The sequence below is a fragment of the Mandrillus leucophaeus genome, unplaced genomic scaffold, assembly GCF_000951045.1.
Source record: "Mandrillus leucophaeus isolate KB7577 unplaced genomic scaffold, Mleu.le_1.0 Scaffold12, whole genome shotgun sequence".
In the NCBI taxonomy this organism is placed as follows: Eukaryota; Metazoa; Chordata; class Mammalia; order Primates; family Cercopithecidae; genus Mandrillus; species Mandrillus leucophaeus.
In genome coordinates, this window is record NW_012100320.1 from 6,341,262 (window position 1) to 6,365,557 (window position 24,296).

The 24,296-nt window shown below is 40.9% G+C and overlaps 1 protein-coding gene across 2 annotated transcripts in view; it reads left to right on the forward strand.

Moving 5' to 3' along the window:
• The window catches only part of MAP2K5 (mitogen-activated protein kinase kinase 5), a 261,608-nt gene that overhangs the window by 192,090 nt on the left and 45,222 nt on the right, over positions 1–24,296 (forward strand). For both annotated transcript variants that reach the window (XM_011968648.1, XM_011968652.1), the window contains 2 exons: positions 9,983–10,009; positions 10,321–10,353. In XM_011968648.1, coding sequence (XP_011824038.1) covers positions 9,983–10,009; positions 10,321–10,353 — 60 coding nt within the window. The remainder of the gene's footprint in view (positions 1–9,982; positions 10,010–10,320; positions 10,354–24,296) is intronic.

The following is a 24,296-nucleotide window of genomic DNA, read 5'->3' on the forward strand; positions in this document are numbered from 1 at the left end:
GGCGGATCACGAGGTCAGGAGATCGAGACCATCCTGGCTAACCCGGTGAAACCCCGTCTCTACTAAAAAATACAAAAAACTAGCCGGGCGAGGTGGCAGGCGCCTCTAGTCCCAGCTATACGGGAGGCTGAGGCAGGAGAATGGCGAAAACCTGGCAGGCGGAGCTTGCAGTGAGCTGAGATCTGGCCACTGCACTCCAGCCTGGGCGACAGAGCAAGACTCCGTCTCAAAAAAAAAAACAAACAAAAAAGAAATCTATAGAGCCCTGAGGGAAGAAAGCAAAACTCCAGAGAGTTGTATTTTGTCCAAATACTGAGTGATTTTTAGAGGAGAGTGCAAGACCTGTGTTTAAATCTTAACTCTGCTACTAGGTTTCAGGAACCTTTACTAAGTCACTGCTTTCTGTGGGCCAGCAATTGTATTCTATCCATCTTTTGGGTCCTGGAGTCTACTGCAGTGCCTGGCATAGCATAAGGATATGAAATCGATAAAGTAATTATGTAGCCCAAGTTTACTTTTTACATATTGGCAAAGCAAATTTTACAATCACAGGGAACCAAGAACACAAATCCTGAGGCTCTAAATCAATTGTTTTGGCCCCTTTCTTTTCTTCCATGTCCCATCCTCCCACTGTACCCTGCCAGCATGTATACCTGAGCATAACACCTTCTGAGGAGATGTGACAACTTGTCGTCAGACTTTGAAGGTTCTCATGTCAGAGAATATGTAGATTTGTACTGTCAGAGGGGTAGAAGTGGGGCAAGGGATGGAAGGGTCAGTCAGAAGACAGTAAGCTTCCCTTTGCCAGATGAATTCAGACAGAAGCCCCATCAGCAGGGGTGCAATGAAGGAGGGATTTAACATTACATAGGGATGAGGAGCCAGGTTAGATTTTAAAATCTTTAAGGTTTTTTTCAGACCCCAGGAGTCTATAATTCTACTTCAGCATTAGCCAGGCCTCTCCTCAGCCAAACAAATAAAAAGGGAGAAATAACAGATAGAAACATCTTCAGACTGTCCAGATTCTGTAATTGCTTTTATCGTTCACTCATTTTGACTCTCAAATACTCTGTCAGTATGAAACACATCAGAAATAGAAGAGTATAGGGCCAGCTGCGGTGGCTCACACCTGTAATCCTAACACTTTGGGAGGCTGAGGTGGGTGAATCACTTGAGGTCAGGAGTTCAAGACCAGCCTGGGCAACATGGTAAAACCCCGTCTCTAAAAAAAATACACATAAAACAAATAGCCAGGAGTGGTGGGCACACACCTGTAGTCCTAGCTACTCAGGAGGCGGAGGTGGGAGGATCATTTCAGTCCAGGGAGGTCAAGGCTGCAGTGAGCTATGATTGCACCGCTGCATTCCATCTTGAGCAATAGAGTGAGACCTTGTCTCCAAAAAAAAAAAAAAAAAAGTGTTTCCTTTTCAGTCTCTGATATCTTTTTCAGTATATAAACCTGTAAGATGTATATACTTCTCTGCTTTCTCTCATTTGAGCCAGCTGTGTGATAGGGCTATCAGAAATGTGAATGCATGGCCTGGCATGGTGGCTCACGCCTATAATCCCAGCACTTTGGGAGGCTGAGACAGGTGGATCGCTTGAGGCCAAGAGTTCAAGACCAGCCTAGCCAACATGGCGAAACCCCATCTCTACTAAAAATACAAAAATTAGCCAGATATGGTGGCATGTGCCTGTAATCTCAGGTACTCAGGAGGCTGAGGTAGGAGAATTCCTTGAACCCAGGAGGTGGAGGTTACAGTAAGCTGAGATCGCGCCACTGCCCTCCAGCCTAGGTGACAAAGTGAGACTCCGTCTCAAAAAAAACAGTGAATGCACTTTTAACCTCCTTGAGTCTCTGCTGTCTGGTGTATCGGGCCCAAAACATGGTGATCTAAGCCTGTCAATCTGAGGTCTGTGTTTAGGTGTGGGTGTCATACTTTATGAGGAACATACACATATGGAAACGAATTCAGGCGAAGGTGACTGTGGTGGTGGAGAATGGGAAATCATGCCTGGGTTCTTCAGGCAACTTTCAGGTTCAGGTAACAGAAAACTCAACTCAAAGGAGCCCTAACCACAAGGGGAAATTACTGGACTGCATGACTGAAAAGCCTAGTCTTGCTTGTTGGTTTTAGCTGGGACTTGACTCAGCAAGTCACATTCGGCTCTCTCCTTAGTAGGCTTCTTCCTTCACCGACCAAGAATGGTTACTGGGGTTCCTGGAGCAACCTACGTCCTGTCTGAGAGGGGAACAGCAGGTCTCTTTTCCTCAGAGGCAACCAAAGGCCTTAGCCTGCAGTTTGATTGGACCAGTTCAACTCCCTGTGCCCAGGGGATTTAGATGTTGCTGGCTAATTTAGGCCTGAACCACCTACCATACCCTAGAACTGGGGGCAAAGTCATCTTCCCACGGAACACACGGGCTTCTTGGGGGTGGGGGAGTGTTGTTGGAGTATCCTTAGTAGTAAAGGGGAGAAGGATAGAGGGCAACCAAGATACCAACTGATCATAAGGAAGAAAACAGGGATGTTTATTCAAGAAAGACAACATTGTGGAGATATGACCGCTATCTTCAAATATGTGGAAAGCTGTCTTTAAACTTATATGCCATAGCTCCAGATCATGGGCACATCTTCCAGAAAGACATACTTCTTGGATTCAGAATAAGAAAGAACTCCTTTTTTTGTTTGTTTGTTTGAGACAGAGTCTCACTCTGTCACCCAGGCTGGAGGGCAGTGGCATCATCTCAGCTCACTGCAACCTCCTCCCGGGTTCAAGCAGAGTTCTCCTGCCTCAGCCCCCTGAGTAGCTGGGACTACACTCACATGCCACCCCACCCAGCTAATTTTTGTATTTTTAGTAGAGATGGGGTTTCACCATGTTGGCCAGGCTTGTCTTGAACTCCTGACCTCAGGTGATCTGCCTGCCTTGGCTTCCCAAAGTGCTGGGATTACAGACGTGAGTCACCACCTACAGCCCAAAAAGAACTTTTTTTTTTTTTTCTTGAGAGGGGGTCTCGCTCTGTCACCCAGGCTGGAGTGCAGTGGCATAATCACGGCTCACTGCAAGCTGAGCCTCCCGTGTTCATGCCATTCTCCTGCCTCAGGCCTCCCGAGTAGCTGGGACTACAGGTGCCTGCCACCATGCCCGGCTAATTTTTTGTATCTTTAGTAGAGACGGGCTTTTACCGTGTTAGCCAGAATGGTCTTGATCTGACCTTGTGATCCTCCCGCCTCAGCCTCCCAAAGTGCTGGGATTACAGGCGTGAGCCACCGCACCTGGCCAAGAAAGAACTTTGTTGACAGTTTCATCTGCCCAAAAGAGAATCATTGGAATCTCATCATTGGAAGTCTTGTAGCAAAGACAGAATACCTATATGTTTGGAATATTATAAAGTGAATTTCTGCATCAGGCAAAGAATTGTATGAGGTGACTTCCAACATCATGTAGAGGATTTAAGCTAACAGAGGTGCAAACGAAATGAAAGCTCCAGAAAAACCGTCTCAGACATTTTGAAACATTAAAATGTTGCTGTAGCAGATTTATTTCACCATAAAGAGTAGGGTAGTCTAAAGGACCTTTCTCAGAAAAAGCAACAGCTCCTTCCCCCAGTTTCCCCTTTCCCCTGTCTCCACACACAATTAATATTCTTAAACTGGATTCTGAAATAAGGCCACCCTTCTTTTGGGACAAAGAAAGGACAAAAGTTTGATATGGCAAATGTCTAAAATCTTCTTCAAAAGTTAGGTACTTAATGGACTCTGTGGCCAGACCTCGTACCATCAGGAAAAAGATTTTATAATTCACATCAGTCATTTTAAATTACAATTCTAAGCCCCTGCTTTCCTTGCAGAACTCAAGTTTAAACATTAAAATGTGCAATTACCAAGAGGAAGATTTACTATGGCTCTTATACACCTATGTGGGGTTGGACATGCGCTATGTCAATTTTAAATACACAAAGGATAAAACAGTATGAACTGGCAGCCAGGTCCTTTTTTTTCCTGCTCACTGACTGGCAGACCCAGCGAATGAATAATGTTTCGCTGTACCTCAATGCTCCAGCTGTTGTATTTTGTGTGAAAATGCATTGTCCTTGATACTCAGGAAGCAGTGAGAGCCAAGTAAACTAATTTATGGCTGTGATGATTTTCTGTCTGGTCCCATCAGAGCTGTGCCCTCCTGTAGGCATCTTAAAGCCTTTCTGTCCTACCTAGCTGCTTGCTAAATTCAGGGATATGCAGTTTTTGCTTTTCAAAACTGGTCACTCCTGAATACAGCACCCCACCTGGAGTCTGAGATGTGGGCCAGAAAGAAGGTGCCAGTGAGTAGATCTTAGAATGTGAGAATCATTGTTTCTTTCTTATAACCTATTGAGTAGCTGCCTGCTAAATCCTCTTGTGACTTTTTTAGGTCCTGTGAAAATATACTAATAGACCCACAGACATGATAAGAACTTGAGAAAGGACAAAGGCTGATGGACAGGGGAGATAGGATTGCAAAGTGAATTATATGTGTTCACCTGAAATTATTGGAAGTAGTATATATTATCCATTTGTTTTGTCTCTTAATGCATTTAGTATCTTCACATATCAGTTTGCCAAAAGTCCCATTTGTAGTTAGCCATAGTAAATTTTGTTCTCTTCCTTTATTTAAAAGTAATTTGTTTGGGAGCTTTTTAAGGTAGTGGTACTAGGCAATGTATATAAAGCTTATCATGTAGCAGTGGTTTTGTTTTTCTCATTGAAGGCTTTTTGAGATATGGACACTTTGTTTTTGCAAGTTGTACTGGATTGGAAGTGGTATTTCCCTAAGTTTTAATACCCACACAGTGCCAGATAAAATTAGATTGATTGCTGGTACCATTTCTTCCTTGGGTAGGAAAAATAAACATGGCTCCTGAATAGGAAGCTCTGGCTTCAAGGAATCTTTGGGCTTCTCTAGCTCATTCCTTCACTTTGTAGACGAGAGCTCTAAGCCCCACTGAAGGGAGGGGGCTTCTGGGGACCATGGGCATCTGAGTAGAATCCCAGGGGTCTTTCTCACTCCAAAGTTCATGCATTTTTCTCACAGTGGACAGCCTCCTAACCCAACTGTCAGGGTCAGGCCAGGCACTATCTATGACTTTGGGCGCTGCTCCCCTTTGAGCCTCAGCTTCCTTAAAGCAAAGTGAGCAGATTGAACTAAATCATCTCTGGGGTTCCATCCCTTCATAAATACTTTAGATCATAATTCTTCATTTAGAATATGAATGTCTCAGTTTTCCATAATCCCTGTTTATATTTAGCCAGGGTTATAGCTTGATGCATCTGATTTGAAAAGAGAGTCCTTGCAAAATAGCCACAGCTCCTAAAATTTGAAGTTTAAAAAAAAAGAATAAAGAACTCAACATTGAAAGCTAGAATGTAGGCCAGTCACGGTGGCTCACGCCTGTAATCCCAGCACTATGGGAGGCCGAGGCGAGTGGATCACAAGGTCAGGAGATCGAGACCATCCTGGCTAACACGGTGAAACCCCGTCTCTACTAAAAATACAAAAATTAGCTGGGCGTGGTGGTGGGCACCTGTAGTCCCAGCTACTCAGGAGGCTGAGGCAGGAGAATGGTGTGAACCCGGGAGGCGGAGCTTGCAGTGAGCCAAGCTTGCGCCACTGCACTCTAGCCTGGGCAACAGAGAGAGACTCCGTCTCAAAAAAAAAAAGAGAGAAAAAAGAAAGCTAGAATGTGATGCCAGTAGCACAACAAATGAGAATGCTATTCTTTAAAAATTCCAACCATATGATTTAATTTTATATTTCTTCTTTCTATTTAAGAGAAAATAATACAAGCTTGAAAAGCAGTAAATATGTAAAGAGAAAATTTGTCAACTGATATTGGAAGATCTGACCTAGGTCATACATAAATCTTACAGACAAGAGCTGCAGGGCAAGCCATAATTTCAGAGAGTAAAGGAGAAAATGAAAGCTATAGCTGGTGTCTTCTCTTAAGTTACATAGGTAGATTCATTTTAGTTTTCTGATTGTGCCTCTGAATATAATGTAAAAGGGGCTGGTAGCAAGGTCTGTTTTACCACTTAAGTAAAAAGCTCCTCTACAGAGAGCGAAGCATAAAGTGAGACTTCCAAAATTGCTTTTTATCACCAGAGTCATTGGCTAAATAGTTGAGGCCCCACAAGCAAACTTTTACATTGGCAATTTCCTTTCTAGCATCATTTTTCACAGTCATAAGTCATGTTATAAGAGTTTTCTAATTGCTAACTAGATAGTCCTTGTAAGGAAATATATGATAAATGTTACTGTAATAATACCAAGACCTAACTGGTACTTGTGGCTGCCTTTTATGAAGTCATTCTTCCCCCATTTAAACACATAAGAGTCTGTCTTATATCAGAATGAGACATAACTATCCCCTATTAGTGTGGTTTTAAATCTTGAATCTAACAGCTAATGAAAGAAAAAAATCTATGCCCAGAAAAGGGAAGAGGTTCATTTAATTAGTCTATCAAAATGCTACTAGTTCTAGAAACTGATTAGCAAAGTGTGTGACTGGAACAATTATTGTTCTCTCATTGTCCCAAAGTACTAGTTAGACATAGAAAACACTCAATACACGCAAAATGTATAAGCAGGAATGAGGGCTTGGACAAGTTAGTTATAAACAGCATTTCATATGTTGTGAGGTGCAGGCAGTACATCAGCCCTAACAATATTATTGTGTTCCTCTGAACTCTGCTCTCACAGCTAAGCATTTCGAAGGCAGACCCAGAATAAAGATAGGCATTCACAAAGCCAACATTTTATATTGAGGACCTTTGCTTCCACTTTTAATGTGCTATAAAACTAGGGGCTTCACTTTTTCATGAACTGTGTGCAAAAGCAGAGGCAATGACTAGAGGTTGACTGTTTGGGTCTGTTTTATGGTTGCTGTGCCTATACAGTAATGTGATCTTGAAAAAGGTAAACAACAAAGAGTTTAGCAGTGAAAAATATGCCTAATATAAATACAGCCAAGTACATGGCAGTTCAGAATTTTTAAAATATGACTGTGGCATTAAATTTTCTGGTGGAATTAACAGAGGAACAGAATACAGCCTTTACGGCAATATATCTGAGACAGAAAAAGGAGATAATACATCTAACTCTATGGTCTATGTGGCATTCATATAAAGAAAAGCACAGTAGCTTTATTTAATTGAGAAAATGAATCAATTACAATGATGTTACATCATCAAATTCTTGTGAAATAGAAGATATAAGTCACTGCATTGTGTAACTGTTAAAAAGTAATTGAGTATCTTAAGCCTTTTGAATCAATTTCAGGTACTGGCGCTGCTACCTTAATACAAAATTTATGAAGATGATTTCATATAATATGTTGCTATCAAAACTGTATAATAAAACCTGATAACATCTCTCTTTAAAAACCTGGGCAAAACAGTATAGTTATAAGATTATTTTAAAAAAAGACTTTGATATTGCTGTTTTTCTCTTTCTTTTAGTAAAGAGCAAGCATAAATAGTACAATTTTAAGTTGTCTTAGACTAAGCTTTGAACCTGCAAAATAGGGCAAACTAGAGGCTTTCTTTAAGACCTCAGTTCATGAGGAAGTTTTCTCCCCTCAGTTAATCTGATTCACACAACTCATATGTTACTGGGGACAGTGTTTCATAATCCATTTCGAATTCATTTCAAAACCTCTTACTTAGAATGTTTGCTGCATGTTCTCCTCAGAGAATGTTGTCATCCCCCTGACTCTTGGAAATTTGTGAAGCTCATTCTCTTTGATGTCAGAAATGGATTTCTGATTCTTTGTTCATTACGAATAACTCTGCTGTTGAAGTAGATATATCTTACTAGGAATGTAGGGATAGGGGGAGCATCAGTGTATGCTTGAAAAAAATATATAAAAGCAAACTCCATAGGTATCTCATGTCACAGGAGAGGTTGTCCAGGCTTTTCAGTACTTTTTTAAAGGTGGTGTAGCTTGTTACTGAAATTCTTAACTGCTTCAGGGTGGTGGTTACAGCTCCGCCTTCCCTTGTAGTATAAATCTTTACCTGCAGAATCTTGGCTGGAAGTACTCATGGACTGGAGGAACCAGAATAAGCAGTAATTCAGGACAACATTAAGCAGGGACTATCAACATAGACTAAGCCAGTCAACCTGGGACAGAGGTTTCCCAAAGTAGTGATTGGGGAGGAAGTGATGAAAAGCCAGTAAGAGCAATGAGTGGGCACCATGTTCATTTGACAAATATATGGGAGAACACTTTAAAACATTCAGGCAGTAGGAGGAATGGTGTGCTGATCAGCCACATGGATGCAAAAGAAATGCATAAACATAGCTGCAGCTCTTGAGAAACTCACAGTCTAGGTGAGAGGAACCAACATGTCAAAATGGATAATTTATCAACAGTACCATACCAAGTATAAATGTATATAAATCCAGTTGTTTTCAAATAACTCTATGACCATAGGCAGGTGTAATACAGATGCTGGAAGGAAAGGAGCTCTGGAGGAGCCCCAGCACCACCACACCCTGGCCCTGAGGCCTCAGGCCCGGACCCTGTCCTCTGGTAGGCCCAGCTTTCCCACCATAGAATAAAGATGATCATCCCCGCCAACCTCAGGGTGGTTGTGCAGATCAAATGAGTTAGTATATGGGAAAGAATTTTTGTAAACACCTATAAAAACATATAAGGGATTATTACTAGTTTCCGTGTGTTTTACCAGCTGGTTGGAGCTCAGTTATCTCAGAAAACAGTTGACCCATCAGTATTTGGTTCCTGAAAAGTTCTCTGTGGCCGGGCGCGGTGGCTCAACCCTGTAATCCCAGCACTTTGGGAGGCCGAGGTGGGCGGATCACGAGGTCAGGAGATCGAGACCATCCTGGCTAACATGGTGAAACCCCGTCTCTACTAAAAATACAAAAAACTAGCCGGGCGTGGTGGCGGGCGCCTGTAGTCCCAGCTACTCGGAGGCTGAGGCAGGAGAATGGCGTAAACCCGGGAGGCAGAGCTTGCAGTGAGCCGAGATCGCGCCACTGCACTCCAGCCTGGGTGACACAGCGAGACTCCGTCTCAAAAAAAAAAAAAAAAAGAAAAGTTCTCTGTTAGAAAATGTAGTACCTGGAGTTTCATTTTCATTGAGTTTATAACTGTAGCCTTTTTTTTTCCTGGATGGGGAGGCATTGAAGTGTTTAGTACTTTAATGACTAAGTGGATGTTTTATTAATTTTTGTGTCACGTTTTAGTAGCTTTCTAAGAAATTCAGTTTATCAGTGTTAAATGTGTGAGCAACCTGCCTTCAGAATGTTGATCAGAAACACACTCTTACTGGACTCTGCTTTTATTCCCTAAAAATCAGTGTAAAACTTGCATGAATTTTTGAATTTTATTTTCCCAGAGAGCATTGCTGCCCTGGAAACAGGCAGAAGGAACTTTGCAAAAGGTGGAGTCGTTACCTCACTCCTAAGTTAGGGGCAAATACTTCAACCACATAATTAAAGTTTTCTTCACAAAATAGGGAATTGTGAGCAGACACTGGCAGGAATCCAAAATTCTAATTTCTGACTATGATTTAATTTCAATTTTAAATAAATCGGTTTTTAATTTAAAAAGAGTGAGCTTCATAACATTAGCAATGATTGCAACATTAAGCCCAGTGTTCACAATCTAGCAATATAAAACATTATTTATATCTGAATCGTAAACAGCCTTTTGAAATGGATTATGGTTTTTCTCCCTATTCTAATACAACCTGGAGGGTACTAAAAAGTGTTGTGTGAAATTAACATTCTGCTGACTTTCGCCTATAAATGAGAAGCGAGCTATTAACATTTGTGTATTTTCATTATGTAAATTGTGTTAACACATGCCCACAAATTGCCACCAGCAATGCAATAATTTTCTCTCAGTGATCATAATGTGTCCAAGTGAGTCATTTTGATTATGACATGCTAATTACATATTGCCTTTTTTCAGATTCAGAAAAACCAGGGATCTTTAATGGTAAGCTTTATGAGTTCAGAAAAAAATTCACTTTTCTTTTTCCTGATGGCTGCTTCCTTTGCATGCTTGAATGCCTTGTTTTAAACTTAGCAAATTGCATTTTGAAGAAAATGCAAACCTTTAACTGCCTGTATTAGATTAGGTACCATTAGAAATAATAGAACATCCTGAGCATCAATGTTTTTATAAGAGTTTGCTGTTGTTGATTAATCTTGCTATATTTTATTGCATTAATGATTTTTTCTTTCCACTCCACTGTAAAGATATTGCATAGAGGCTAATACTTTTTCCTCTCTTCTTTTCCATTGCAGCCTCTCCAGCTTCTGCAGTGCATTGTTGATGAGGTGAGGCATCGTCTTATGTGCTTTCACTCCTAAAGTCATTCCTAATGGTGTGGAAAGCTTATATTTTGTTTCCTAATGAATCACAATGCCCAACATCCTTGGAGCAAGTTGTGTTGTATGGCTCTGAGCTGTGTTACGTGAACTGGCCTTGTCCTGAATCCCACTCTTCTGATTCTGGCCAAGAAACCCTGCAAAAACAGACTGTCCCGCAGGCTGGTCCTCAGGGGTATCAGATGCCCTAAGGACAAAACACAATAATATTAATTGACCCTCTCCCTGGCCAGATGGGGATGGAGCTGGAAATTAAAATGGTATCATTTTTTTCTGCAACAGTTATTTAAAGTCATTCAGTAGGCAAGGGTCAGAGTTGAAGAGCAAGCATAAGCTGGGTGAAATTTGCCTTCCTTGAGTTATTTACCCAAAGCATATCAGAGCAATAAAAGGGCTCAAAAACTCTAGGTCAACAGTTCAGCTTTAATTTCCTAGTTAGGCATTTTTCTCAGAATATACCCCTAACATCTTGTGTGTTCTAGTGGCTGGAAACCTGTATTCTCACATTTTAATTGAGCTTACTTCTGATCATCCTGCTCCATTGAGTTCCACTGTTCCTTTGCCTTCATGAGGCTAATCTACCTACCTTTCTCTCTCAACCAACTTTGTCTACTTCTTATTCTGACTTTAAATTCCTTTTCTGTAAATCATCAATCTTATAATACACAAGGCTTTCAAGAAACATTAACATTTTCTTTAAAAAGTGAGCTTTTTTGGGCTTGGGTTTGCCTACTAGCAATGTTTATTTTTTTAAACTTGAATTTTATAATATTTAAAACACTTGTAATTAGAGAGGAAAGGCAATAAATGATTCAGATAGGAAAGTTTGAAAGAAAAAAATCGTAATTCATAATTATTCCTCTCAATTAAACATCTGCATAACCAGTTATGAGATTTGGGAGAAAAAATAAAGATCCTCCTAGGAAAAAAACAAACATACACACATATCACAATAATAGTAAGAGTGGGGCTCTAACATCCTTAATGGTTGCATCAGTCAGTCCATATATCCCCTACAAGCCATAAACCATGTTGATGTAAAAATGAAGGCATCGTCGTGAAACAAATGGAGGCTCCATTATCTCAAATATCAGACAGACCTCCTGGATCTAATAGCTCTTCAATATCCTCTGTCATCTTATATTCCAAAAGCATACTATCCCCATCAGAATCCTCCCAATTTAACTGGTTTTCCTGAGGTCCTCCTCCAGTTTTGCTTGGGGAAGTGCCTGGGGAAACTTGCCTACCCAGTTTTGTGCACAGCCTCCTGTATTTCCTGGGCTCTCCTGTTGGTCTGCCAGGCCCCTATCAGAACATCCAGGTAAAGACATTCCTTGCCAATACTATATGTGTTTCTGGACAGCTCATTTGAAGGTTTTCTGCATCAAATAGATATTTTCATTCCTTATTTAAAGTAGCAGTTATTGCTATTCAATTTAAAATATCTTGTTTAATTTGGGCAAAATCATGAGACTCTTGAAATTACCATAGGGAGATGTTCTATTTAAGGGGTGAAGATTGATGAAGAACAATCATGTGTAACTTAAATGGTATATTTTTCTTCATAGCATTTCTTTCTTAGTCAAGAGAAAAATGTAACTTAGACATCTATTCCTGTGTACTCTAAAACCATCTTCCTTGTGGAAACTTGGGAAATGAACATTGTCTTTACTAAAACCAGGTTGATCTTGGAACTGAGCTGATATTCTGCAATAAAAGTATTAGGAAAGGATTGGCCAGATGACCTGCCTTAGACAAGATGAATCATAGCATCTCGGAGAGGAAGAATTGGTGGGATCCTGTACTTACTGCGCTTGTCCTGTGTGTCTGTCAGAGTTCTCATTGCTGTGATGCAGTGTTCCTCATAGGGTGGCCCAAGGACTGATTGCATCAGAATTTTTTGTTGTAATGCAAATTCCTGGCCCCAGATCACTGAATTAGACTTTCTAGGGGTCGTGCCTAGAATCTACTAGTTTCCCAGGTAACTCTCTGCACATTAAAGTTTGAGAACCACTTCTCAAACTTCTCTAACTGCTTGCCAGGGCTAAGTCTTCCCCTTTAGTTCCCACAGGGCGGTTAGCTAGCTAGCTTCATTTGCATCTGACTTTTAGGCCTTTTATTTGTGAATGAATATGCCCAGTTGGGATTTGAGCCATTTTACTGCTTGGGAGTAGATTTACCCCATTGTGAAATGGGTATCTGATGCTAGTATGTACTATTTCCTGTTGGAGAAAAGTCAGATCAAAAATTACTTCCCCTGAGGGAGCCTAATTCAGACGAGATGGGTATATTTGGCGTCACATAGAAAATAGCTGTCACAAAGCCCAGTGTGACATATTATTGTGTGGATTCAGCTTGACCTCCTGTTACGGTCTGGCAAAGAGTGAAGATGTAGTAAAACACCACTAAGGTGGGCAAGAGCCAGTCCTGGAGTGGCCAAAGATGAATGTTAGAGCCAATCTGGGAGTCAGGAGGTGGAATCATGGAACAAAGCCAGGGTTAGCTACCAGATGTCCAAACAGAAGACACCAAAAACTAAACAGGAGTAAGAATCATGACCTTGAAACTCAGACCATAGATCAGGAATTGGGAGGGTAGCCAAGGTAACAGGAGAATTGAACTCCAATCAGAAATCTGGGTGGTCTAAGTAAATTTTGGTGGGTGGTGTTTTTCTGAATTGGCGCTGGCTAGCTGAGGTGTAAGTGACAGCTTAAAGACATCATCTGGTGCCTCAGAGTTGCTTCTCAATAGAACTTTTTACCTTAAGGTCCTTATGTAATCAGGTCCTCCCTATGTCCCTGAATACCTGCGTTGTAAAGTGCTTTGGTTCTTTATAAGTGATGTGTGTCTATGTGTACCTGAAGCCTTAGCCATCTGATATCTTTGGGGAATAAGTCAGCCCCTATTGTCTAGATAACTGAAATTTATGACTGTAAGCTCTGACAGCGATGAGAAATTTGCATTTTTAGAAAGAAATGTTTCTAAAATCTATTTGTTCTTGGCAGCCTGTTGACGGAGTGTGGTGAATATCATTTAACCTTTTCTCAGTGACTTAGTCCCTTGTTCTGAACATGGTACTGAATGTAAACTTTGATGTATTGATGCCCTCCAGGGCTGTAAAATTGTGTGGGGTTTACCTTATTCTTTCACTGAATTTTGCCAACTATTTTGCCAGAGTGTTTGGCGTTGACATTGATATTCTCGGGCCTCTTGAAGTGTATAGAGCCCTTTGCCCCCAGGCTAACGCACCTTACGTGGCTATACTGCTCTGCATAGTACTTTTCCTGTGCCCTCTTGTGATTGCCCCTGTTCTCTATGGGTACTCCTCATTCTTGTCGATGGCTACCTTTTGTCCCAACAACCCCAACCATCTGTCTTCGGTTTTTTTGTTTGTTTGTTTTGTTTTGTTTTGTGTTTGAGATGGAGTTTTGCTCTTGTTGCCCTGGCTGGAGTTCTGTGGCACAACCTCCACTCACTGCAACCTCCGCCTTCTGGGTTCAAGTGATTCTCCTGTCCTAACCTCCCGAGTAGCTGGGACTACAGACACACGCCACCACACCTGGCCAATTTTTTGTATTATTAGTAGAGACGGGGTTTTACCATGTTGGCCAGGCTGGTCTCGAACTCCTGACCTCAAGTGATCTGCCTGCCTTGGCCTCCCAAAGTCCTGATTTCATATGGTACTTTTTAGTTTTGCTAAGGTCACTATCAGGAGTGCAAAGACCGAAGACAGGCCGGGCACGGTGGCTCACGCCTGTAATCCCAACACTTTGGGAGGCTGAGGCAGGCAGATCATGTGAGGTCAGGAGTTCAAGACCAACCTGGCCAACCTGGCGAAACCCCGTCTCTACTAAAAATACAAAAATTAGCCAGGCAGTGTGGCAGGCACCTGTAATGCCCGCTACTCGGGGGGCTGAGGCAGAAGAATCACTTGAACCCAGGAGGCGGAGGTTGTGGTGAGCCAAGATAACTGCATTCCAGCCTGGGTGACAGAGCAAGACACCCTCTCAAAAAACACAAAAAGGAAAAAGGAGAGGAGAGGAATCTCATGTTCATGAAGTGGGAGGCTTAATATTGTTACAACGGAAATACTCTCAAAATTGATCTACAGATTCAGTGTAATCGTATTAAAATCCCAGTAGGCTTTTTTGCAGAAATGGATAAACTAATCCTAAAATTCCCATGGAAATGCAAGGGACTCAGAATAGCCAAAACAATCATTGAAAAAAAAAAAAAAAAGAAAACAACGTTGCAAGGTTTATACTTTCTGATTTCAAAACTTACTACAAAATTACACTGATCAAGATAGTATGGTAGTGGTATAGGATAGACATATGGAATAGAATTCAAAGTCCAGAAATATATATGCATGGTCAATTGTTTTCTGATGAGGATGCCAAGACCATTCTGTAGCAAAAGAATAGTCTTTTCAACAAATGGTGCTGAGACTACTGGATATCCATATGTAAGAGAATAAATTTGGACCCCTACCTTGCATCATACACAAAAATTAACTCAAAAAATGGATCAAAGATTTAACTGTAAGAGTAAAAACTATGACACTCTCAAAAGGAAACATAGATGTGAATCTCCATGACCTTAGGTTAGCAATGGTTTCTTAGCTATGACACCAAGAGCATAAGCAAACAAAAACAAAAGGAGGGCCTTATCAAAATTAAAAACTTGTGTGTGTCAGAGGACACTATCAAGACAGTGAAAAGACAACCCACAGAATGGGAAAAAATATTTGCAAATTGTATATCTGATAAAGGCCTGCCATTCGGAATATATAAAGAGCTCTTACAACTCAATGATAAATAAAAAGACAAATAGCCCAATTTAAAAATGGGGAGAGGATTTAAATAGACGTTTCTCTGAAGAAGATAAACAAGTGGTCAATAAGCACATGAAAATATGCTCAACAATTAATTAAGGGAATGCAAATCAAAACCACAATGAGACACTACTTCATGCCCACTAGGATGGCTGTAATAAAAAAAAAAAAAAGAAAAAAAGAAAAACAGAAAATGACAAGTGATGACAAGAATGTGGGGAAATTGGAACCCACATAAATTGCTAGTGGGGATGTAAAATGGTTCCATGGTTGCTGTGGAATACAGCTTGACCATTCATCAAAAAGCTAAACATAGAACAATTATATGACTGAGCAGTTCCACCTCTAGGTAAATACTCATTCAAGAGAATGGAAAACATATGTCCGCATAAAAACTTATACATGAACGTTCATAGCAGCATTATTCATAATAGCCCAAATGTAGAAAAGAATCCAGAAGTTCACATTGGACCATAAATAGGAATGAAGTACTGATAAATGCTACAATATGAATGTACCTTGAAAACATGCTAAATGAAAGAAATCAGACACCAAAAGCCACATATTCTATGAAATGTCCACAATAGGGAAGTCCATAGAGACAGGAAGTCAATGAGTTAGTGATTGCCAGGGACTGGAGGGGAGAAGGGAATTGAGAATGACTAGCATAGGTACAAGGTTTCTTTTTAGGGTGGTAGAAATATTTTGGAACTGGGTTGTTACTTTAAAAGGGTGAATTTTATTTTTTGTGAATTGTCTCTAAATTTTCAATGTCAAAGAGAAAAATAGAAAGCAGAGTTTCTCTGTGATGGCCTGAGTTTAGTTGCTTGGCTGGATAGGATGGGCTCCAGCAGAAGAAAAGAAAAGACACTCTTAAACCACATTCCATTTCATAGAAGACTACCACAGCTAGAAAAATTTGTGTTTTTATTTACTTCAAGAGACATTTATTGAGCTCCTGCTTGGATCGTGATCTCTACCAGGTGCCGGGATAAATCCCTGTGCTGGATGACTTCATGATCTAGTGGAAGACAAACTCATGAAATAGATTTGATTCATTATGTTAAAAACGATAATAAAGCCATGTAAACAGTGCTGTGCAAGGTTGGAAGATGTGGGAAGCTAGCAAAGCATCAGAGAGGAGATGATATTTGAGCTAGACTTTGGAAATACCTTGATATTCACAAAATGAAAGTGGGGAGAAGATTGTCCCAGCAGAGGGAGGGACACAACCATAGGTGTCTAAGTGTGAGGCAGTTTTGAAGACGAATAGTTGGCCCAAAGTGATGCTAGAAAAAAATACATGGAGCATCTCAAATGCTGTACCAAAAAGCGTAGGTGTTGCCCTGTAGCCAAGGGAGATGATTGGAAGGTCTGACATGTTGAGATCTGTATTTTTTTCTAAGACAGTTCTATTGAGATGGGTAGTAGGAGAAATGAGACTGAGGGAGAATCTTAGAAGCTAGCTATTAAATATTGATTGATTGATTGATTGATTGAGATGGAGTCTTGCTCTGTTTGCCCAGGCTAAAGTGTGCAGTGGCACAATCTTGGCTCACTGCAACCTCCGCCTCCTGGGTTCATGCAATCCTCCCATCTCAGCCTCCCAAGTAACTCGGATTACAGGTGTACACCACCACGCCCAGCTAATTTTTTTTTGTATCTTTAGTAGAGATGGTGTTTCACCATGTTGGCCAGGCTGGTCTCAAACTCCTGACCTCAAGTGATCACCTGCCTCAGCCTCCCAAAGTGCTAAGATTACAGGTGTGAGCCACCACACCCGGCCTTTAGAGGCTTTTTAGTGATATTGTTATAAAGGAAGCTCTTCCCTCATTTTTCTCCTCCCTTTCCCAGGCCTCCATTTTCTCATCCCACTTTGTTCAGTGTCACCCTCTTCTAGAACAGAAATGTTAGCTGCCCCTTAGTCAGCCTGACTCACATAGGTAGAAGTGTCTAGCCATGTGGTTAACTTCCATCCTCTTCACTGAGCATCCAGGCTGGGCTGGCATCAAACAGTGCCTCCTTCCACCACTGGTCATCTTCACTAGCATTTCTAGAAAGCATCAGGGGAGCCACGTCCAAGTGGAGAGTCCATGTGAGGCCTCTTGTGAGTCCAGGTGTTTGGTAGGGTAGATGACTGTCTCTATTAATAATGATTCTTTTTAGCACCACCACAATGATGTGCATATGCCAGCCAGGCAGATAAGTAAATAGTGGAGGCTCTCTTATGTCTTCATTAAGTTTTATGGTTAGAGTCATAAGAACTTGCAGAAGACATACACTTTTATAAGTGGGATTTTGTAATGATGAGCTGTTGAATTCAGGGGGTTTTGTCAAGAAAGTCTGTTTCCATCTTAAGCAAATCCACTTTAGTCCTTCTCAAACCTAATGGAGAAAGCCAGCATCTCTCCCCCACACTAGGCACAAAGGCCTCTTCCTAGAGCTGTGGCTTGCCACAGTGCTACCTCTCTATTGGCCCAGAACCCTGGCATTATTACAGTGCTCCTACAAGGGACACTGTGTTTTGAGTATCATATGCATTCCAAATAAACTCTAGGATAAACCACCTGTTCCTGATTGAAGGAGACTGCCCCTATATGGCAACATTTTCTCTCTCTCACCCTCTTCTTATGCTGCTTTCTTTGATCAAGAACAAGAAGAAAGAAATAAGAGACAAAGTAAAGATACACGTAAGTTTTGAATACAGTTGTGCCTTGTGGAATGTGAAAGTTATATTTTTCCCCAGCTTTATTGAGGTACAATTAACAAATAGTGTATGTATTTAAGGTGTACAATGTGATGTTTTGATAAACATATACATTGTGAAAGGATTGCCACAATCAAACTAATATATCCAACCCCACATACAGTTACTGTGTATGTGTCTGTGTGTGTGGTGATAACACTTAACAATCTACTCCTTTGGCAAATTTTAAATATATAATACAGGATTATTAACTAAAATCACCATGCTATATTTATCTTATAAAAGTAAGTTTGTACCCTTTGACAAACACCTCCTCATTTCCCGCACCCTCCAAGCCCCTGGTAACCACTCTTCTACTTTGCTACTGTGAGTTCAACTCTTTTAGATTCCACATATTAAGTGAGATCATGCAGTTGTTGTGTTTCTGTGTCTGACTGACTTAGCATGTTCATCTGTCTGAACCTTCAGGTTCATATGCTTTTGCAAATGACAGGATTTCCTTTTTTAAGGCTGAGTAAGATTCCATTTTGGTGTGTGTATCCATACCACATTTTCTTTATTCATCTATTGACTGATCCTTGGGTTGTCTTCGTATCTTGATTATTGTGAATAATGCTGCAGTGAACATGGCAGTGCAGATGTCTCTTCAGGATAGTGATTTATTTCCTTTAGATATATACCCAGAAGTTGGATTGCTGAATCATAGTGTAGTTCTATTTTTAGTTTTTTGAGGAACCTCCTGCGTGCCATTTTTCCATAATGGCTGTACCAATTTACATTCCCATGAACAGTGTATAAGGGTTCCCTTTTCTCCACATCCTCACCATCCCTAGTTACCTTTTGACTTTTTTATAATAGCCATCCTAACAAAATATGAGTTGACATTTCATTGTGGTTTTTATTTGCATAAAAAATAGTATTTCTAAAAGACATTTGCAAATCAGATTGTATCTTCCCATTGGTACAGTAGTTGATTTTCACACATTTCTAAAAGCGCTTGACCCCTTTATGTTGCTCAAAAACCCAACCTATAAAATAGATGAACATGAAGCTATTTTGATTTGGCCAGAGGATGGGAGATTTAGATCTCCACCCCCTTTCCCACACACCTGCATAAGAGAGCTAAGAGTTCCATAGATTATAGTTTGGAAACCACTGATGATAGCCCAAAAGTCATTCTGTAAACCTGTGTTAATCCCAGAGCTAGGTACTGGGAATGGAGAGTGAATAAGATGCTCTTGCCACCATTCAAGAGCCGCTACTCTATTAGGGAGGCAGACAAGTAAACAGTCGTATATGCAGATCACTAAACTGCAGGTAGTGTAAGTGGTATGAGACTTGATGGCCTGGGCTCTCAGAGGACAGTGACTGTCATTTCAACCACTCACATAAATGGGTATTTACGATGTGGTATTTAACGATGTTTGTAGCCATATAAATTCTATCATTAAAGTGTGGCCAAGGTGCTGGGAAAACAGAGGAGACAACTCAGTGGAGGAGACGGGAGCTACCAGGGAAGCTCTGTAGAAGAGACGAGACTGAAGGATAGCCAATAAGAGTTAGCCTTGGAGAGATCTGAGGCCCCTGCAGGGGGTTCAGTATGGCTGGGGTGTTTGGGCAAGTATTACAAGATGAACCAAGGGCCACATTTTGAAGGATCTTTATACCCCATGCTGAGAGAGATTTGTAGGGGAGGGAGGATGGGGAGACTGAAAGAGTTTTAAGCAAGAGATCAACATAGCCAGATTTGTGTTTTAGAAAAATCACTGTGGCAGAGCTGTGGAAGATGGATTGGAAAGGACATTGGAAGCCGTAGTTCCGATCAGAAATTGGAGGGATTTAATCAGGACAGCCTTAGTGTGTTTGAAGGGTATTTAGGAGATGGAACTAACTGCATTTGGTAAGTAACTGGTTATAAGGGAGGGTAGGGAGGTAGGTTCAGGGATGAATCACAGGACTTGGGCAGTCAGGTGCATGGTGGTACCCTCCTGAGATGGGGCACACGGAAAGAGGCATGTTCAAGGGATGAGATGATTAGCATTCTGTTCTTGAGAGATCATCGAGCACCTCATTCAAAACCATATTCGTTCCTGCTCCAGATTCAATTATGAGTTTAACAACTAGACTCTAAGTTCCTAGACATTTTATTTCTATCTTTCTAGTACCGCATCTAACATCCTGTAGGCTCTTGTAAATATTCATCAAATGACATTTATGCATAAATCTCAACACCTGTTTTTTCAAGACCTCAGAAATACAAATCCAAAAAGTGACAGAGAATATATGATGCCTTAACCTTTTTTTTTTTTTTCTTTTCTTTTGAGACAGAGTCTCACTCCGCCACCCAGGCTGGAGTCCAGTGGCGCAGTCTCAGCTCACTGCAAGCTCTGCCTCTGGGGTTCACGCCATTCTCCTGCCTCAGCCTCCCGAGTAGCTGGGACTACAGGCACCTGCCACCATGTCTGGCTAATTTTTTGTATTTTTTTTAGTAGAGACGGGGTTTCACCTTGTTAGCCAGGATGGTCTCGATCTCCTGACCTTGTGATTCGCCCGCCTCAGCCTCCCAAAGTGCTGGGATTACAGGCGTGAGCCACTGCGCCCGGCTACCTTAACCTTTATGGTCTACACAGTGTTTCCCCATGTCACATTCTTTCCCCACACACTCTATTTTACAGACAAGGAAACTGAGTGACAATCAAAGGGTAAGGCTCCTTACATTATACTATCATTGATTTGAAGAAAGTAAAAAGTGACCACTGAACATTTTGGCATCAAAGGAAGAGGTTTTTAATAAAGCTGTGAAAGAAGACAACTCCGCACTGCAGACATGCTCAAAGGTCATAGGTATTTTGCAACTCAGTTCAGTTTTGCTGTTCATATGAATGACCCCACATCTTTCAGTTAATTGAATTCTATTCTGCATACTCTGTTTAATTTGGCGTGGAGGAACGTGAATCCTTTTAGAAAGATTTCTATTGAAATACAATAAGTTTGGCCCTTAAATGTGTTATCTTAAAAAATTCATTCATGTAGAATCACTCATTCCTAGGCAGGGTGCCTGAGAAGCCACTGGGCTATGAAAATAGCTGGTGCTGGGGGGTGGGGGATGCTGATGGCAAGAATGATTGCCTAGTAATACCTCCTAGAAATTCAAAAGTGAGGTTAGGCCAGGCGTGGTGGCTCACGCCTGTAATCCTAGCACTTTGGGAGGCCAAGGCAGGCAGATCACTTGAGCTCAGGAGTTCAAGACCAGGGTGGGCAACATGGTGAGACCCCATCTCTACAAAAAAAATACAAAAATTAGCCAAGCATGGTGGCACGTGCCTGTAGTCCCAGCTACCTGGGAGGCTGAGGTGGGAGAATCTCTTGAACCTGGGAGGTGGAGGTTCCGGTGAGCCAAGATCATGCTACTGTACTCCAGTCTGGATGACAGTGAGACTGTGTCTCAAAAAAAAAGAAAAAAATGGGATTAACCAACTTCAGAGGAACTAATATCCACTCATCTTTTACCTGAGAGACTTTACCATGATTCTGGCTTCTGAAGTTAGCAAGAAGTAAAAGGAATACCATCCCCCTCCTATTCCCAGCATCCCAAGGATGACCTGTTCCTGTCACAGCACATAACTGCAGGTGGTTAAAGGGAGACAGGACCTGCAGACCCACAGTGTCCAACCACAGTGTCTAGCTCTAACCACTCCCACAAACAGGTTTTTGTGATGTGGGATTTCATGGTACGTGCAGCTTGTGTTAGTTAATGACTGAGGCATTAGAAACTCAGTAAGTTAATACAACCATATGCACACAATAGTCTTGTCCTTTCAGTGGTATTGTCAGCTAGACCTGTGTTTCAAATTGTTGGGAATATATTGTTGGGATCCTGAAAACTGATATTCCTCTTTTATGTAAGGCAATCTTTAGAAATCTGATACCTTCTTTGAAAAGTCCAGTGTGTTTAAATTAATTCAGTTTGGCTGGTTTGAAAATTGAAAATAGGTTAGTATTAAGGCCAGGATTCCTTTAGTAATTACTTGTTCTATTGGTAATAACTGTTTCTTTAGAAATGACATTAACATTCTACCAAAACACAGCAGTAATCCAAAAGTTAATGTTCTGTTCATTTATAATTATATTTAATTCATATTTATGAGTTGTCAGAAGGGAGGAGTAAGAAAGAAGTGAGTACAAAATGTTACAGAAGAAACAAGTTATAAGAAAATTTTTTCTTCATAGTCTGAAGGATGTACAAAGTCACTTGAAGTAAAAAAAAATTTTTTTTAAACACACAATTATATAAAATTAGATTTTATTAACTTGCTGAAAAAAATCTGTATTTTTATTATTTCCAAGTGGCACTGAGTGAATGCAGCCAATAGACCTCATCCATTTCTTCTTTTTTACTAACCCAAATATTATCATAAACATCCCTATAATTTTGATTTAGTAAGTCAATTAGATTTGTGGGGATTTTTTAACCAGAAAAAATTCTGCATCTTTAGGCAGTCGTTGAACAAGTAGCTTTGTGTTCCTTTGAATCGTCCATGAAGCCTGATGTATTATTAATGAATTAATTTCTTGGTGGTGGAGGCCTGTGAATAGCGTTCTGTGAATGGGCAGTTGCCTGGTGGGGCCAGTTTTGGCTGCTGTCATTTAACATGTGTTGCTCTATTGTGAAGTCTTACCCAGCCATAGGACAATGCTCATTTAATCCACCATGATGGGACCTACACACCCTGAGCCCAAGTTGGATGCCAGGGTCAGTTACCCAGCAGCTTGGGCTGGGGGCACTGCTCTGCTTCACTGCCGAGTTGCTGTAATCGTTTTGCCGGCTGTTAATTTTCTCTAAACCAGGGAAAATGTGTATGTGAGCGGTACAAATGTTCTCAAAAGAGATTCCAAACTGGTCGGCTGGGGTGTTGCCTCCATTCCAGAATGGAGGCAGCATTCCAGGGAGTGTAAGCTCCTTCCTTCCTCCTGGAAATGGAAACGTCTGGGCCCACGAGATCCCTGATGTTTTGAGGTCCAGAGTAGCAGATGGCATTATGATTTTCCAAATCCTGATGAACATTCTAACTGAACTTGTTCATTTCACAGTATGTAGTTCTATTTTTTTCATTTCCTCTTCTTCCCTCCCTCCCTCTTTCCCTTTGTTCCCCTCATAGTAACTAATTTTAAACTGGTGTAGTGTCTCCTTAAACCAGCTTTAAATTCCCTTCTGTCTGTCTATTGTATGCACAGTTTCATGTATAATTCTCAGCCTTTGAATTGAAGCTGAAGCAGCCTTTGAATTTGTTTAAAAATGTGTAGGCAAATACAGCCAACACTCATACATGCAGCCACTGGTAGTTCTGTTTCCCCCCTTATCTGTAGCTGGCAGTGCAGGTGGCAAATGGTAGCAATTATTTTAACTAACAGTCGAGTGAACATTCAGGAGGACATACAGTATGGTGATGTGGACTTTGGATTTACAGTGAGTTCTCAGAGGCTGACTTGATAGTGTTATGGCTTGCTGGTTTTTCGGGACACGGACCTGCCAGGTTCTTGTACTTCAACAGTGTGTGGATGTGGTTCAGATGTTTCCATCTTAACTCTTTATCTATGAAAAGATCAATTTTTTTTTTCATTTGGGTACCTATTAAGGGTTTTTTTCTCTCCTAGATTTTTCTCTTTTGTTTTTAATATAGTTTATGATCTGCCTTTTAGACTGCTTTTAATCAGCACTTCTGTAGAACCAGGTGAAATGCCAGTGTGTATATTAATATTCTAATTTAGGTACTGGATCAAACATGTATAGCTGGACTTTTCTTGAGGAAAAAAGTTGACCTGACCAATGTATGAAATTCAAACACTGTACAGGAACAAGGTAAAAGCACAGGTAGGAATTGCTGAATAATTACCTTTAGACCAGCCTGAGCAGGAGACTTCCCACGAGGGTGAGCTCATTTAATGGTTCCTAAAACTCAATCTTGTGGATGTCAGTGGTCATGCTTGATTATTTGCAGCAGTGTTTTATGAAAAGCAGGAAATGCACTGGGAGGCTGCAGAGAAAGAGGACAATAACAGGTTTTACTTTTGTGAATGAAATCCCTTCGGTATGAGACAAGTATGTTTTTTGCTGCTGTGACTAAACCACTGAAAAGGGAGATGTGTGTGGATGTTAGTGTGTGAGTATGTGTGTACTGTTCCTGTAGGCACCTCTAAAAAATGCTGTGCACTATGGCTGATGACCAAAAAGAGACCTAAAATAAAAAGAGAAAAAAGATGTTCATTGGCTTTGGAAAGGAAGCAATTATAAATACAGTTTAAAAGATTAATCTGTTTTCCGTTTCTCCACTCACCTATTTTCAAGAAATG